This window comes from Mauremys mutica, chromosome 22 (genome assembly GCF_020497125.1).
Source record: "Mauremys mutica isolate MM-2020 ecotype Southern chromosome 22, ASM2049712v1, whole genome shotgun sequence".
In the NCBI taxonomy this organism is placed as follows: Eukaryota; Metazoa; Chordata; order Testudines; family Geoemydidae; genus Mauremys; species Mauremys mutica.
The window spans coordinates 7,176,829-7,192,023 of NC_059093.1; the positions used below are offsets into that span (position 1 = coordinate 7,176,829).

Here is a 15,195-nt window from a genome sequence, read left to right on the forward strand (position 1 = left end):
CCAGTGTCTGTGGGGCTCAGGTTTGGGGGGAGGGGACAACAGCTGCGACGCTTGGATCAGGGGGTGCATTTGGTTCAGGCTGCACTATTCTTGGGTCGCCTCCCAACACCTCACCTGCTCTTGCACCTGTGCCCCACGGGCAGCCACTCTGCTCCCTGTCCCTGCTCCCCATCAGCAGCCCCGCGAGGTTACTCGCCCCCCCCCAAACACACGAGATCCCCCGCGCCGAGCCGGCAGCACATACCGAGGGGTCCCTGGCGGGGGAGTCCATCCGGCTCTCGCTCCTCTCCCATGGCTGGCTGGGGCAGCGGCTGCTGGGCCGGAACAGAGGGGTGATCACTTCTTGGGTGGGACTGCGGGGGCTGCCGGGGGTGCGGCTGCCCTTCCTGCTGCAGGACTCCAGGTACTCCTTGACGTACTCGGAGCGGCTGGCGGCCTGATACAGGCTCTGCAGGGCGCAGAGCTCCTGGCGGTTGCGGGCAAGGAGCGGGGTGCGGGTGGGTGAGTCCAGGCGGTAGGGTTCGGAGGCGTGCAGCCCGGTGAACTCCCGTGCCAGGTCCGAGTGGCTGCTGGACTTCTTGCGGCTGAGCGTGGACGGTGTCGCCATGTAGCTGGTGGGGCTGATGGACGTACCGGTGCAGGGGTAGCACGCTCCCCCGCTCAGGCCCCCAATGCCCAGAGGCCTGGCTAGTGTGTGGCAATAGCCCGGGCTCAGCCGGATGCCGGACTCTGGGCGCAGTGCCAGCCGGCCTGCATCATAGCTACTACTCGGGGAGGCGCCCGAGGTCTGCAGCCGGCTGGAGGCCAGGTAGCTGCTGGGGGGGCTGGGCTTGAAGCTGACCCTGTCCTTGTCTGGGTAAGAGGCGGCGAAGCTGGAGCCGTAGGAGGAGTAGGAGCCGTAGCTGGTGGGGGATTTACTGTAGGAGGCGGCGGGGTAGCGGGAGGTGTCTCCATAGCGCTTCACCGGGGAGGAGAGCTGGGACATCCTGGAGACTGGGGCTCCGGGGCCACCGCCGGTGGCATTGACTGCAAAGCAAGAGCATAGTGAGCACCTTGAGTTCCTGCCCAACACGCTGCACACAGCCTGCCCCAGGCTTGCAAGCTGGGGGGCTGGATCTCTCCCCCCTATATTGAGAAAAGGCTGGAGACCCCTTTATGAGCCAGCATTCGGGGCAGGAGACCCCTGCTATGGGAACATGGAGATGACTTGGCCAATGTAGCTGTGGGAGACTAAGAATCTCCAGACGGGAGAGACAAACATCCCCTCCAACTGCCCGGGAGAGAACCCCCCGAGCCGGGCACCGGAGGGGCTGGGATGTGCAGGGGCAGGGCTCCACAGCTGGATGGAGTCCTGCGCCGGATATGGCCAAATCCCACGCACGGCAGTGCGGGCGCACTCCATGGCAGTGGGACCTGGCTGCGTGAAGCCAAGTCCATCAGGCGCCACGTATCCTGAGGGCTGGCAGGGGTAGGAGCATGGGGTAGGCTCAGGCGTGGCACAGCTGGGTTCTAGAGGGGGTTATGGCAGGTGGGATGGGAAGGGGGATGAACTTGTGGGGAGCAGAGAGGGGCCAATAGAGGGGTGGGATCCCAGAGAACCCCAGCCAATCCAATCCAAACCCAGCCCCCTTCCTTAGTCGCCACTACTAGTGTGGCCCAGGCTCCCCGGGTCCGGTTCCTATTCAGGGCAGGCGCTCAGCACAGAGGGCGAGCGGAGCAGATTGAGCCACACGATCCCCACAAACATTAAACCCACTGACCCCACAGCAGGGAAGGAACCACCTTTCTATGGGGCTGCATTTTAGACCCACTTTGCGCTGGGGCCAACGGAGACCCAGCGTACAGGGCAGGGTCGCCCATTCAGAGGATGATGACCTAGATAACTTAATAATGCCCCAGGCCCTTTATGCAATGCTGCAGCAGGTCAGTGAGCAGGTGTGTGCGTGCACACACCTGTCTGCGTGTCACTGTATGTATGGAATTCCTTCCTGACCCCATTCAACAGTCCACTTAAGCCTTGGAGCATGAGAGTGGCTGACAGATTTATGGCTTCTCTTGTTATCATTATCCCAGGATGGTCCAACCTCCCCCATTCCCCTCTCCAGTACAGCCACAACACTTGACTTGGTAATCCCGGAGGCTTAGAGCTCATCACATTCACTGATCCCAACAGGTTCAAATACAGCCTGGTGGGGCAGTCACTGAGAGCTGGTCCCGGTTGACAGCCATTCGGTGGCCACATGAGAAATGAGTTTGTCAGGTCCCAGTCCAGCTCCCAGGGGACATAGCAGCATTTTTGGTGGTGCTCTAACAGCCTTCGTGGGCAGACTCAGCAGAGAAAGCAAGGACTGAATGGGTCATGAACCCCCCTCATTCCCAGCCCATCCCTAGCTCTGAGGTTCCCCCCAGAATCTGTCACCGAGACCCCACTATATCTGGAGAGATGGTGAGGAAATTCCTGGGATGCTTGGCTGCACCCCCACCCCAAGCCCGGAGCACTCACCCTGCCCCCCCCACCCACACGGGGGAGGAGGGGACGGAGGGGGGGGCAAGGATCTCACACATGCTGGGGATGCTCTGTCTTCTCAATTAGACAGAAAGCCAGCGACCGCTTGCCACAGGGGGTGCTGCAGAGACAGAGCGAGCAGCAGAGACAGAGCGCAGCAGAAAGTAGGAGCCTAAACAGAAAGCAAGAGCCCTGGATTCTCTGCGGGCTTCTTCACAGCAGCCAGCGCCCTGCACCGCACAAGACAGAGGAGCCTGCTTCTGCCCAGAGGGCCCCGGTGAGCAGAGATCAAGGGAGGAGAGGACACACTGTGCTCTTCTCCCTAGGAAGTTTAGGGAGCCGGGAAAGATTTTCCCAGCACCTCCTCTGAGCCCTACAACTCCAAGTTATCGGAATAACAGTAATACTAGTGCCTTGCTTTACTGAGCTGGGATTATTCAGAGATGCTTCTAACTCACAATGCTTGGATCCGAATCTCTCCCAAAGTTGAGGGAGGTTTGGGGCATCAGGCACACCTCTAATGTTTCACCCTCCCACAGATAGGGAAACTGAGGCACGTAGAAGGGCAGGGACTCGGTCATGTGATGGGTGGGACACTGGCCGCAAGCTCCTCCCTGGGCAAAGGCTCGTACGCCAAGGCTCCCGGAGCCCTGGGAAGATGAAAGGGTGTCATACACCCGCCCAGAGTCATTACGGCCAGCCTGGCAGAGAGAGGAGGGGCAGCCCATAATCCATGCCGCCCGCCCTCCCTCTCTATGGCACCTGTGCCCACTGGTTTCACAGCTGGGGTGTGTGTGTAGGGGAAATGTGACCGCAAGGAAGGGTGCGCTCTGCTCCCTGTCCCATGGAGGGGCAGGACAGGTGCGGCTGGGATCTGTGTGAATGGAAAGGGATAAGAGAGAGAGAAAAGAGCAGGGAGGAAGAAGAAAGTGCAGGAGGTTCAGGGCAGGCGGGCGAGCCCGTTCCCCAGCGAGGACTTGCGGGCTGGAGCCGCTCAGCCCAGGCTCTCTGCTCCGCTGCATCTGACCCCGCTGAGAGCTAGCTGCTCCCATCAATAATTCAGCACCACGCACAAACTCCAGGCTGGAGCCAGCACCTGAAGCCAGTCCCCCTGCTTCCCCACACCAGCCTGAGTGAGCCAGTGGGATGCCCAGCCTGAGCGGGTTTGTATGGGGGATGATTTCATCAGCTCAGACCCCCCCACCACCGCCAGGCCTGCCCGGGGCATTGGTATTCCAGAGGCAGAGTCCCGGGGCTATTCAGCAGCTGCCAGCTCCACTCTCCAGCAGCTGTGACATGCAGCCGAGCTGGTTGGAGGCCTGCAGGAGAGCACTAGGACAGGCGTGCTGAGCTGGCGGGACGGCTGGAGAGCTCAGAACTAGGCGGCGATGGCCAAGCCCCAGCTGCTGCAGCAGCTCCATGGACTAGGCAGCTCTCAGGTGCGAGACGTTTTTGCCACCGTGGGAGCCAAGGGTCTAGGTAGGACACTGCATTAGCACCATGGGAAGCTCAGTGTGCAGCCCTCCTGGGGATGGCGGGGGCCTGCACCTCCAGGGGGCATCAAGCACCAGCCGGGGCTGCCCTGCCCCAAGGGTCTGGCCAGCGAGGCTCATCGCTGGCCTCAGCATGGTGCTCCATCCAGAAACCAGCAGAGAGCAAAGAGGAGCCCGGATCAGCCCTGAGCAGAGCGCCTCCACTGGGCCCGCATGCCTGGCGCAGACGCCGTCCCAGGGCTAGCCATGGGGAACTGGGCCCAGACAGCGCAGGGTCCTATGGAAGGGCAGGGACTGGGTCCCCCTCCTCCCACGGCTCCCCAAGCACTGCACAGACACTACTCCCATTCTACGCATGGCAAAATGCAGGGAAGCAACTTGCCCACGGCCACCCAATGAGTCAGTGGCAGAGTCGGGAAAGAACCCAGGAGTCCTGAGTCCCAGTGCCCAAAAGCACCCTATGCACCCCGATCAGATGGGAACAGGCTGTGAATGCCACACATGCCAGGGGCTCCCTCTGGGCTTGCCCACCTTCACCCCACCAGCTGCCCAGAGATATAAACAGATCCCAGCAGGACATGAACAGCCGGTCCTAGAAGCCGAGGAACTTACAGCTACCGGCGAGGAAGGGGCCCCCGGGCCCAGGCTGGAGCATGGCTAGCACAAGACACCCCCTCACAAGCCCACCAGAGGAGACACCCACAGCAAACACCATTCACGACTTGGGTAAAAGTCCTGCCTGGCTCAGCCGATCAGCTTCACTCCCTGGACAAGCTGGGGCTGCCTCGGAAACGGGCCCTGCTCCTGGCACGGATCCCTTGGGTCAGAAAGCAGCTGGCACAGGGCCGGGGAGGACATTACATTACACCACAGGGGGCTCTGCCTGGTCCCCAACCGGCTCCAGGGATTTACCTGGTGACTGGGGGGCAGAGGGAACTCCGGGACGTCGCCTCCAGCCCTGTTGCTCCCTCCCTTCGCTTGTTTTCCTTCACTTGCAGGACAGCGGCTCACATGGCTGAGAGTCTCTGGTCACCAGGGAAACCACCCTGATTCAAAGCCCTTTTGAGGCGGGCTCTCCACGCACCTGGACGTGCTCCAACCTGGCGCGCTTGTGGAGGGTGACAAGCACAGACATGCTGCCTTCTGCTCGGCCACAGGGCACGGCCGGGGGGATGTGGCCCACACCCCTCGTAAGCCCCAAGCTTGTGCAGCACCTTGTCTCGGGGACCTGCAAAGCCATTCGTGCCCGGGAAAGGAGTAAGCTGCTCTCACGCCCCTTGCGCAGGCAGCCAACGAGGCCCAGGGAAGTGAGGTCACCGGCCTGGGGACACATAGCAAGTCACTGACGAAGCAGAGACTAGAGCTTAGAAGACTCTAACCACTACAGCACACTCCCTCTCGGAGGCAGGGGTAGAACCCACGAGTCCGGACGTCCAACTCCGCGCTCTCATCACTAGACAGCACTCCCCCACTCAGAGCCAGAAACAGTACTCAGGAGTCCCAGCTCTGTGCCCTCTGCTCTAACCACCAGGCCCCACTGCCTCCCACATACAGCGACATGAAAGACCTCCTTGTCTCTCTAGCCAAACCACTCGTGGGGGAGAAACTCCTCCAACCTTCTGCACCGAAACCCCCAACCCCGCCCAGCAGATGCCTCCGTCCCTCCCAAGCCTGCTCAGCTGGCTAGGTCATCCCCCGAGCAGGTGCTGTGGAGAGGCCTCGGGAAGCCACGCTCCATTTAAGGCATCCTGCACAAGCTCAGCCCTCACGACCACGTGCCCCTACACCCAGCGGTGCAGGGGAGCACCGTCTCTCTCACCTGGCCTGGTCCCAAGGGGCTGGGCCATCCTGTTGGGAATTGAGAGGGTCTCAAGTTTCAAAATTCAGCTCTAGATTCCGAGCTCCCTCAAATTCTGGGGTGTCTGGGTCCCCTGGGGTTTATGGTTCACCCCTTCTGCAGCATTTGGGTGCCTGCCTAGGAATCAGCACTAGTCAGTCCCTAACCCTGCATCCCAGGCAGCGAGAGATTCAGCCTGGAGGCCCCATTTCCAAGTGCACACTCACCCTACCCCACTGCACCACCCCCCCAAGGCAGGGGTTCGGCCGAACAGAGCTGCACCCTTCAGCCCCGCCGCCGCTGATAATATGCACTCCAGATTTTCCACCGGCAGCCGAGTGAAACTGAGCCGGGCTGGGGGTGAAATTGGAGTCAGCCAGAGGGAACATTACAGATCCACAGGGAGATGAGCCATTTCACCTGCTGGGTTAACCTCGTTCAGGCGCTCAGCTGGTCCCAGGCTCAGCAACGCCCCAGGGAGCTGCCAGTCACCAGTGAGATGAGTTTCCCAGCCTCAGCCCACGCAGCCACAGAACACAGACCCTTACAGACCTGGAGCACCTCACAGTCAGCCCCTCCACGCAGACCTGCGGCAGGTCAGTCTGGCACACGGAACCGCTCCAGATCCGGTCCAGAACTAGCCCCATGTGTGGAAACACTTCACCTCCGATCCGGGAATTTACCTGAGATTCTCATCCCCATAGTATATTCTCTGGGGGGATTTAGCTGCTCTAACCCAGAACCTTTGGTCAGCTGTGAAGCCCCATCCAGCTGCACTGGCCCTCTGGCAAGGTTGCCAGCTCTCTTGACGTCCTGCTTTTTCCACGCAGTAGTCATCCCAGAGTAAGCAGGAAACTATTTACGGGCAACAGCAAGCTCAAGTGCACAAACCTGCTGGGCAAGGAGGCTTCGAGGTGAATAATCCCCCTGCAGGCAAATACTCCAGTGAGACGCCTGGCTCTTCCCTTCCAGAGCTCAGCCCTTTCCACCACGAGCAGGAGGCCAGATGGGCCGGGCTTCCCAGCTGAAGCCTTCATCTGCATAATGGAGATTTTGCTTCGAGGAACGCAGCATGGCTACAAAGATGCCACCTGCACCTGACAGAGGGCCACCAACACAGGGCACATCTAAATGCCGTGAGAACCCAGCACAGACTCCCTCTCTGCTCCCTGGCCAGGCCATGGGAGCCCAGTGTGGAGCTGGCTCAGATTCTGCAGTGCTGAATCCGGAACAGACTCCTCAGTGCACCACAGCTATAGGTGCTGGCACAGATCCGTCTGGCCCTGGCCTAAGCTTCCAGCGACTGCCTGCATCATTCGCTCTTCCCCGCTGCGCCCATCTCTCTGACATCCATTTCCGCATCTTCGAAAGCGCCCTTCATGCCAGAGACCGTGCCAAGCTCCCACCTCAGTGCCCCTCTGCCCAAGCCAATGGAAGTACATAGGGATAAATGAGGGGCAGGATTTACCCCTTTGGCATGCTGAGGTCACTTCCCTCGCCCTTAAAAAGTAGCCACCTCTGGGGCGGAACACAGCAGCTGATCTACAACAGCGAAACTGCTTTTAGAAAGAACACAGCATGCCTTTGCAATGAAAGGGAGCAGGGGCTGTGAGAGTATGGGGCTGTGCGGAGATGGATTTAGCGGGAGCCAGGATGGGTTATTCTCCAACGACACAGGCTAACACCTCATGGCTTGTCAAATGTGCCAGAAGATCTTAGACGATCAGAGGGGCCAGCTCCCCAAGGATACGCCTCACGGGAAAGTTTTCTGTGTGCAGGAAAGAAAGTCCTGCCCCATAGGACCTGTTCTACCCACCCTACCCCAGGAGGGTCCCCCAGCTGCTTACCGTCTAGGACTGCCACGTCTACAAGAACTGCCTTCCCTGTGGGACTCACAGGGCCACATCACACCATCCTGGTGCCCAGGGCTGCAAGAGACAAGCCGAGCACACCATGAGAGGAGAACCGGGGTGCGAGAAACTGTGTGGCCGAGTGTCTCTCTCTCCAGTGGCAGCGCTGCCTTTGCACGCAAGGCACCTCTCGTCCTCAGCAGACACCGGTGACTCAGCCTTGCACCGCCCCCGTGAGGCAGGGACACCCCATCATTAGCCCCATTGCGCAGCTGGGGAAGTGAAGGCATAGAAAGATGAAGTGTCTGGGCTGAGCTCACGGGGTGAGTCAGTGGCAGGGCTGGGACAAAGAATCCAGGAGTCCTGGCTCCACGTGTACCGCTTCCACCACCCTGCTCCCTCTCAGGTCTATGTTAAAGCGAGGGGACACTAGGTAACCAGGGCAGAGCTCCATTCAGTACAGTCAGCTACTGCCTCCTTCCATCGCCCCCTTACCTTCCATTGTCTCCACATGGGGCAAGGACACATGGGACGGGGGGAGAGGGGGCTGTGCGACTCCTGCCCTGCAGCGGGAGAGCTTCTCTAGGGACCATGCACAATGCAGACGACAGTCCCTTCCAGGAGGACTTTGTCCAGGCCAGGGAGACTCTGTCTGGACACCAGCCAGCTGAGGCCGGGTCAGTCAGACTGGGAGCTAGAGAGCCAGAGAGAACCGCAGGGTCTGCCTGTGTCCCGCAAAAGCCCCTTCATACTATTGTCATTACATCAGAGCACAAGGGAGCCTTCCTAAGCCGTGTCCAGGAGAGCTCAGGTCAGCCCCAGGCAGTTCCTCCACCCAGACTGTGGGCTGAGCTCCCGCTGGGAGTCCTGTGACTCCAGCCCCTGTCCTTTAGGGGCCTGGAGACTACTTTCTGGGGCAGAGGAATGGGGGACCCACATGCTGGCGTCTCCTTGGAGCCGCACCCAAGGGCAGGAGCAAATCCCGCCAGCTGGGCCTGACACAGAGGTGACCCTGCAGTCTTTGCAAACCTGCAGCATTGGAATGCAGCAGCCAGAGGGAAAACAATTACCCACAGCAGCTCATCCCAGAGGAGCCGCAGGGCAGCCCCCCAGAGCGGCATCGCCTGGGCCAAATGTCTGCATAAGCCTTGGAGACTGAGGGGCCCCAGGCAGGCTGAGGAGCATCAGTCGCTCGCTGCAGGACAGCTTTCCTTTTGGGGTGAGTTGTTTAGTGCCTGGAGGGGGTCAGGAAGGAGCAGGGAGCCCCCCAGACCGAGCCAGGGGCATGTTATGCCAGCAATTTCTCCAGCTGGTTTGATCTGTCCATTCTAAGGGTGGCCCCAGAAACCTCCTCCCAAGATCAGCGAGAGAGTCGCCAAGGGGATGCAGTTTGTCAACAGATAAGAGAACACACTTAAACCCTCCCGTGTTCCCTGCCAACGGCCCACGCCCAGCCCTCTGCCTGCAGGGCTCCAGGGGGAATGGCAGTGACACCAACAGGCTGCCAGGGATTTTGGTAGTGGGGCAAGTGACAGCCCTGGACTCTGGATAGGCACAGAACAGGGGACGAGGTGGGTAGCAATGGGGCAGGCTTCCTACCTATGCCCCTCCGGCCTGCCCTAGAAATAGGTGCAAGAGCCCAGCTCAGTTCCATGTGTAGTAGGAGACGCCCTGAGACATAAACCTTGGTATCAGAGGCCTGGTATGAGTCCTAAGACCTGAACTAAAGTAATGGTCAAGACTTTGCTAACATAAAGCAAAGTGAAGCTGTGAGCCAGGCCCTGCTCAGAGAAGCTGGCGAGGAAAGGGCTGATGCTGCAAAAAGAGACAGACCTAAAAGGTACTGGACACCAGATATCAGAACATTTGCATCCTTGTACACTCCACACAGATAACAAGGAACAGGCTGAGCCATCCCAATGCCAGGGCCAAAATGATGGATAGAGTTGATTTGTTTGAAGGCGGCACCTTACTACTAAGAGGGGTTGCACCTCAATACGTCAGGAGTGATGTGTAACTTGTTTGTACCTGTGTATAAGAATATACCCCTGGGACGGTGTCTTGGTCCAGCCTAGGGGGCAGTGGAATGTCCCGCCACTGACTGAGCTGAGTCCATTGCCAGGGGACACATATTCGTAGTATGTCCTGTAGAGTAAAGTCTAGAGGGAACTATCATTGTGCTTCATTTGACAATAAACCTGGCTGAAGTGCCTTCGTACCTTACTAGAGTCTGTGGTCATTGGGGGTTCTCTCGGGAACACACGCATGCAGCCGATTGATATCAACATTGAACAGAGCAGAGCACCACACTGGGAGCGTCTGACAACACTGGTGACCCCGACGTGGTAGCATCTGACAACACCATGCTCTGTCCTGTCTCTCTGGCCCCCATCACTCACTGCAGTGTCTAAGCACCTCACAATCCTCACTGCATTTATCCTCACCACATCCCTAGTGGGGGGGAAGTGCTGTTATCACCAATGTACAGATAACAACAATACCCACCTCGTCAGTTGTAGCTCTCAAAGTGCTTTACAAAGGCGGTCGGTATCATTATCCCCATTTAACTGACAGGCAAACTGAGGCACCAGCAGGTGAAGTGATTTACCCAAGGTCACCCAGCAGCAGAGCTGGGATTAGACCCCAGGTCTCCTGAGTCCCGGTCCAGTGCACTACCCTACCCATGAGGCAACACTGCTGAGTAAGTGACTTGTCCAGAGTGACCCAGGAAGTCTATGGTGGAGCAGAGAACTGAATCTGGGTCTCCCAAGTGCTAGGCTAGAACCCTAACCACTGACCACCCTTCCTCTGTTGTAGATGCTAATGAACATCCGTTGCAATGGTGGCTGTCAGCACAGGGACTTGCCCACTGAGAATGAGGCAGAGACCCACCAACTCGCTTCACATGTGCCACCTAACAGCTGGCAGTTGGTGCTAACTCTGGCGACCTGAGCTGGATCTGAGCTGCTGACGACCTGCCTACCCCGCAACATCACCCTAGCACCCAGCAAACCCGGTAAAATCCAAGTGAGGAAGCCCCCGGCGCGGCCTCGGTTAAAAGTGGCGAAATGACGGAAGAGAAAAACCTGCTGGCGAAGAGCTCCCTGGACAGCTGATGGGAGCAAACAAGAACATGAGCGAGGTCAATTATTCGCCCACCACGTGCTTCGAGATCGACGGGGGAAGAGCTCGGTATTATCACCACCGGCCGGACGCTTGGTCGAATGACAAAGATCAAGCCTTTAGTTGCAGCTTGCGCAGTTAAAGGAAAATGACCAGACTGGCGATGTGAATAGAACATGGCCAGAAAGACTGATCCCAGCCCCGGGTCTTAGCTTCCATACAACGAGGCACTTTGCTAAGTCCTCCCTGAAGTTTCTCAGCTTGTATTTTACCCTCCCTCCCGTCCTCGGCTTTCCCAGCAGCTCCATACGCACCTGCCTGTGGGGCAGCAAGGCTGAAGGGTAGCGGCTTGTCATGGGGTGACACCCTGGCTGCTCGGATGGGGTCACCTCAGAGTCCGCGAGGTACTTGCCCTACGACAGAAGCAAAGAAGAAACAAGGGATTGAAAATAAACAGCGGCGACTAACCTGTTAGCAAGCAGCTGTCCAGGCCGTCTGGGAGCCAGGCTTCTCCAGCGGGCATGGGGGGTGGGTGAAATGGCCGGAGGGGCAGAGCCTAAGAGCTGGCGCTGTGTAAGCCACTGCAGAAATTCTCGGCTCAGGTTACCGGCAAGATAAATATAGTGTCTTATCTGACCTCCCAGGGAGCTGGAGCCCTCCTCTCACATTCCAGCAGCGGGGAGGCTTAAAGGCGAAGCCTGCAGAGCGCAGCCAGAGGGGTTCTCATGTGTCGTGGTGGCAGGGCCCGGCCAGAAGAGGGGTGCTCCAGGGAGGGGGAAAGGGTGGCATTCTGGGGCAATGGGAGAAGTAGAGGCTTTGAGGGTAGGGAAAAGGGAGGTTTGGGAGATGAAGAGAGATGGTGGTAAGGGGTCTAAAGGGAAAAGGGGTTCTGGAGTGGGGGAAGGGAAGAGGGGGTCAGGTGTGAGAGGGAACCACAGAAGGGGGTCCTCGGAGAAGGGAAGAGGGGGCTGGGCTGTTACATGGGGAGAGAGGGGCTGCGGCCAAGGGATGGGGGAGAGGATTCCTGGAGAGAAGAGGGAATGTCAGGCAGCTGCCCACAAGGCTCTGGGGCACCCCAGAGATGCTGCTCGCTGGCCCCCAGCCCAGCCCCCACCTGGCGGGAGGAGAAGCATCATCCTCCCAAGGAAAGCAGTGGACTTCTCTCCCTGTGGAGCGAGGAGAGGACACAGGTGGGACAGATCTCAGCCACGGTCCCTACTGCACGCCTGGCAGGCACTCTCATACCACGGTGCTGAGTGTGGTACAGGAACCGACACAGAACACATGCCTGGTGGAGACAGTTAGGAGAAGCCTGGACACTGCACAGTCCTATGCTGACTTCAAGGGGCAGGGGGTCTGCATGGCACCTATGGGTGGCTCCAGGATTCTCTGACCAGCTATGAGAGCTCCACCCCCTGGCCATTAGTGATGGGAGCTGTCTCCGCCCCTCTCAACTTGCTCTGCTTGCCAGTGGCGGGACAGCCCACTTGGGGGATGGAGATGGGGCCAAGGAAGCCTTTTGCAAGGTAGGCCATTTTCACCCCTTCTGCCCTTGGAGGGCTCTTCAGGGTGAGGGATGCAGGGGCTCCACAGACACAGAGTGGCAGAAGAGCTGGGGAGGTGCCCTGCAGAAAGATCCAGGATTGCATTCACCCTGGTGTAACTCCACCCTAAGTCAGTTCCATGCGTGAACTGGGTCCAGCTGAGTCTACTCCAGAGCATTGGAAGGCAATGACTCAGTCCCCACCTCTTATGAGTAACTAGGCAGGATGCAATTAGGTCACCTCTTCCCTGCTCATCTGTATGTTACAGCCCAGGCATGGCTGTGGGAAAACTCTGGGGCCAGTTTTATCCTCCGGGGCAACCTCAGGGAAGTCAAGGGGATAATGCCAGGGATCTATTTGCTGCTACTACACCTAGTGCTTTATCCCAGCCTAAGCCAACCTCCAGCAGCAGCCAATACCAGAGCCAGAGCCTTCCTTGTGAAATCCTGGAGCGAGGTGGGTACCTGAAGGCCTCACTCCTTGAGATGGACCCCATCCCCAGGTTACTGTTGAGGCTGTTTTCAAAGCAGCTCCACCCTGAGCAGGAAAAACGTATTCCTCCTCCCAGTGTGTTCAGAGAGCCTCCTCTCTCGGACCCAGCCAGCTGGGCAGTCCTGCAGCAGCCAGCAGGATGGCCCCACTCCCCCACAGCCTGGCGTACGAAGCTGGAGGATCCGGGCCCAGCCCTCCCAGCGACACATCTTCCTGGGGCCACAGGGAGCATTTGCATGGTACAGACACACACACACACGGCATGCTGGCCTGGTACAAGTGCTCACATGCACACACACGAGGCGAGGCACAAGTGCACACACACAGGGGGGTGCAGGCATGGCTCAGGCATACACAGATCACAGGTGGTGCTGATCTCGGGTGGGGAGGAATGAAGCAGACCAGGTACATGCTCCCAGCCCCACAGCCCAGGCAGGCACTGCCTTATTTTTTTTTTGTTTGTTTTTTTTAGGGGGGAGCAGCCTTGGCACATTCTCCCAACTCCCACCCAAGCCTGAGGGAGGAGGGGCAGGTATGGGACACACCCCTACCACTGAGATGACTCTGGCAGGGGGTGAGTGGGGGAAGAGAGACATTTTCTCAGGTAGGCCCAAGACCCACCCCCTCCACTTGTACAGAGCCCAGATAGGGGCTGGCATGACCCACAAGGTGCTAGGCCTGCCCAGCTGGTTTTCAGGGGGGAAGTGGGGTCATTCACACAGCCAGAACACTGGTGGGAAGTAGAGGGCATTGCCCCATTGCTTGGGGGACAGGGAACTCCTACAGACACAGAGCCTTATTCTGCCCAGGGGTCATATGGCCCCTAGATCCCACCCCCAAGTGGGGCCGGCAGGCGGGCACCCCCTAGGTTCACCCAGGTGGGGCCAGCACTGCCCAGGGGGGCGGGCACCCCCTAGATTCACCCAGGTGGGGCCGGCACTGCCCGGGGGGCGGGCACCCCCTAGGTTCACCCAGGTGGGGCCGGCACTGCCCAGGGGGGCGGGCACTGCCCAGGGGGGCGGGCACCCCCTAGGTTCACCCAGGTGGGGCCGGCACTGCCCAGGGGGGCGGGCACCCCCTAGGTTCACCCAGGTGGGGCCGGCACTGCCCAGGGGGGCGGGCACCCCCTAGGTTCACCCAGGTGGGGCCGGCACTGCCCAGGGGGGCGGGCACCCCCTAGGTTCACCCAGGTGGGGCTGGCATCTCCTATATCCCCCCAGGTGCGGCCAGCATTGCCCAGGGGGGCCGGGCGCCCCCTAGATTCCCCCAGGTGGGGCCGGCACTGCCCAGGGGGGCCGGGCGCCCCTTAGATCCCCCCAGGTGGGGCCGGCACTGCCCAGGGGGGGCGGGCGCCCCCTAGATTCCCCCCAGGTGGGGCCGGCACCGCCCAGGAGGGCGGGCACCCCCTAGGTCTCCCCAGGTGGGGCCAGGCGCCCCCTAGATTCCCCCCCAGGTGGGGCCGGCACTGCCCGGGGGGGGCGGGCACCCCCTAGATCCCCCCAGGTGGGGCCGGCACTGCCCGGGGGGGCGGGCACCCCCTAGATTCCCCCCAGGTGGGGCCGGCACTGCCCGGGGGGGCGGGCACCCCCTAGATCCTCCCAGGTGGGGCCGGCACTGCCCGGGGGGGCGGGCACCCCCTAGATTCCCCTCAGGTGGGGCCGGCACTGCCCGGGGGGGCCGGCACCCCCTAGATTCCCCCCAGGTGGGGCCGGCACTGCCCGGGGAGCGGGCACTCCCTGCACACCCGGAGCCCCGGGGGGGCTGGCCGGACGCGCCTCCCGCACTCACCGGGCTCTCGGGGGGGGATGAGCCGGAGCCGGCCGCTTCCGCGGAGCAGCTGGGGGCCCGGCCGAGCCTGATGTCACAATCCGGGCGCAGCTGACGCGGGGCGGGGAGGCTGCTGCCGCCGGGCGGCGTCCCTGGGCCAACTCGGCGCGCACGTGGGGCCGGCCGGGGGCCGGGGGCCGGGGCCCGCGGCGGGACAGGCAGCCCCTGGGGGTAGATTCCAGCCTCGGGTCTCCCTCCAGGGGTCACGGGTGCTGCTCGCTAGAGGCTGGGGGGCGGGGATGGGGGAGAGGTGTGGGGGTGCGGGGGGTAGGGTGACCAGACAGCAAGTGTGAAACATTGGGATGGGGGGTAACAGGAGCCTATATAAGAAAAAGCCCCAAATATCAGGACTGTCCCTATAAAATCAGGGCATCTGGTCACGCTAGCCCGGGGAGGCTGGATGCCAGCTGTTGGGTGCTGCCCCTATGGGCTAGGGGAGCCAGGACGGAAGGAGATCCCAGCCCCTGGGTGCTGCTCTGGATCCCCCTGTAGGCAGGGGCTAGTCCCAGCCCCTGCAGCGTGT

At 60.4% G+C, this 15,195-nt stretch overlaps 1 protein-coding gene across 1 annotated transcript in view; it reads right to left on the reverse strand.

Annotated features, from left to right (window-relative positions):
• Positions 1-14,724, reverse strand: part of USP2 (ubiquitin specific peptidase 2) — a 74,161-nt gene extending 59,437 nt beyond the window's left edge. The window contains exons 1-4 of the mRNA XM_044996926.1: positions 14,634-14,724; positions 11,124-11,222; positions 7,684-7,764; positions 245-1,026 (exon numbers count right to left, since the gene is read on the reverse strand). Of these exons, the coding sequence (XP_044852861.1) occupies positions 245-985 (741 nt within the window). The 5' untranslated portion in view covers positions 986-1,026; positions 7,684-7,764; positions 11,124-11,222; positions 14,634-14,724. The remainder of the gene's footprint in view (positions 1-244; positions 1,027-7,683; positions 7,765-11,123; positions 11,223-14,633) is intronic.
• Positions 14,725-15,195: the final 471 nt, after the last annotated feature.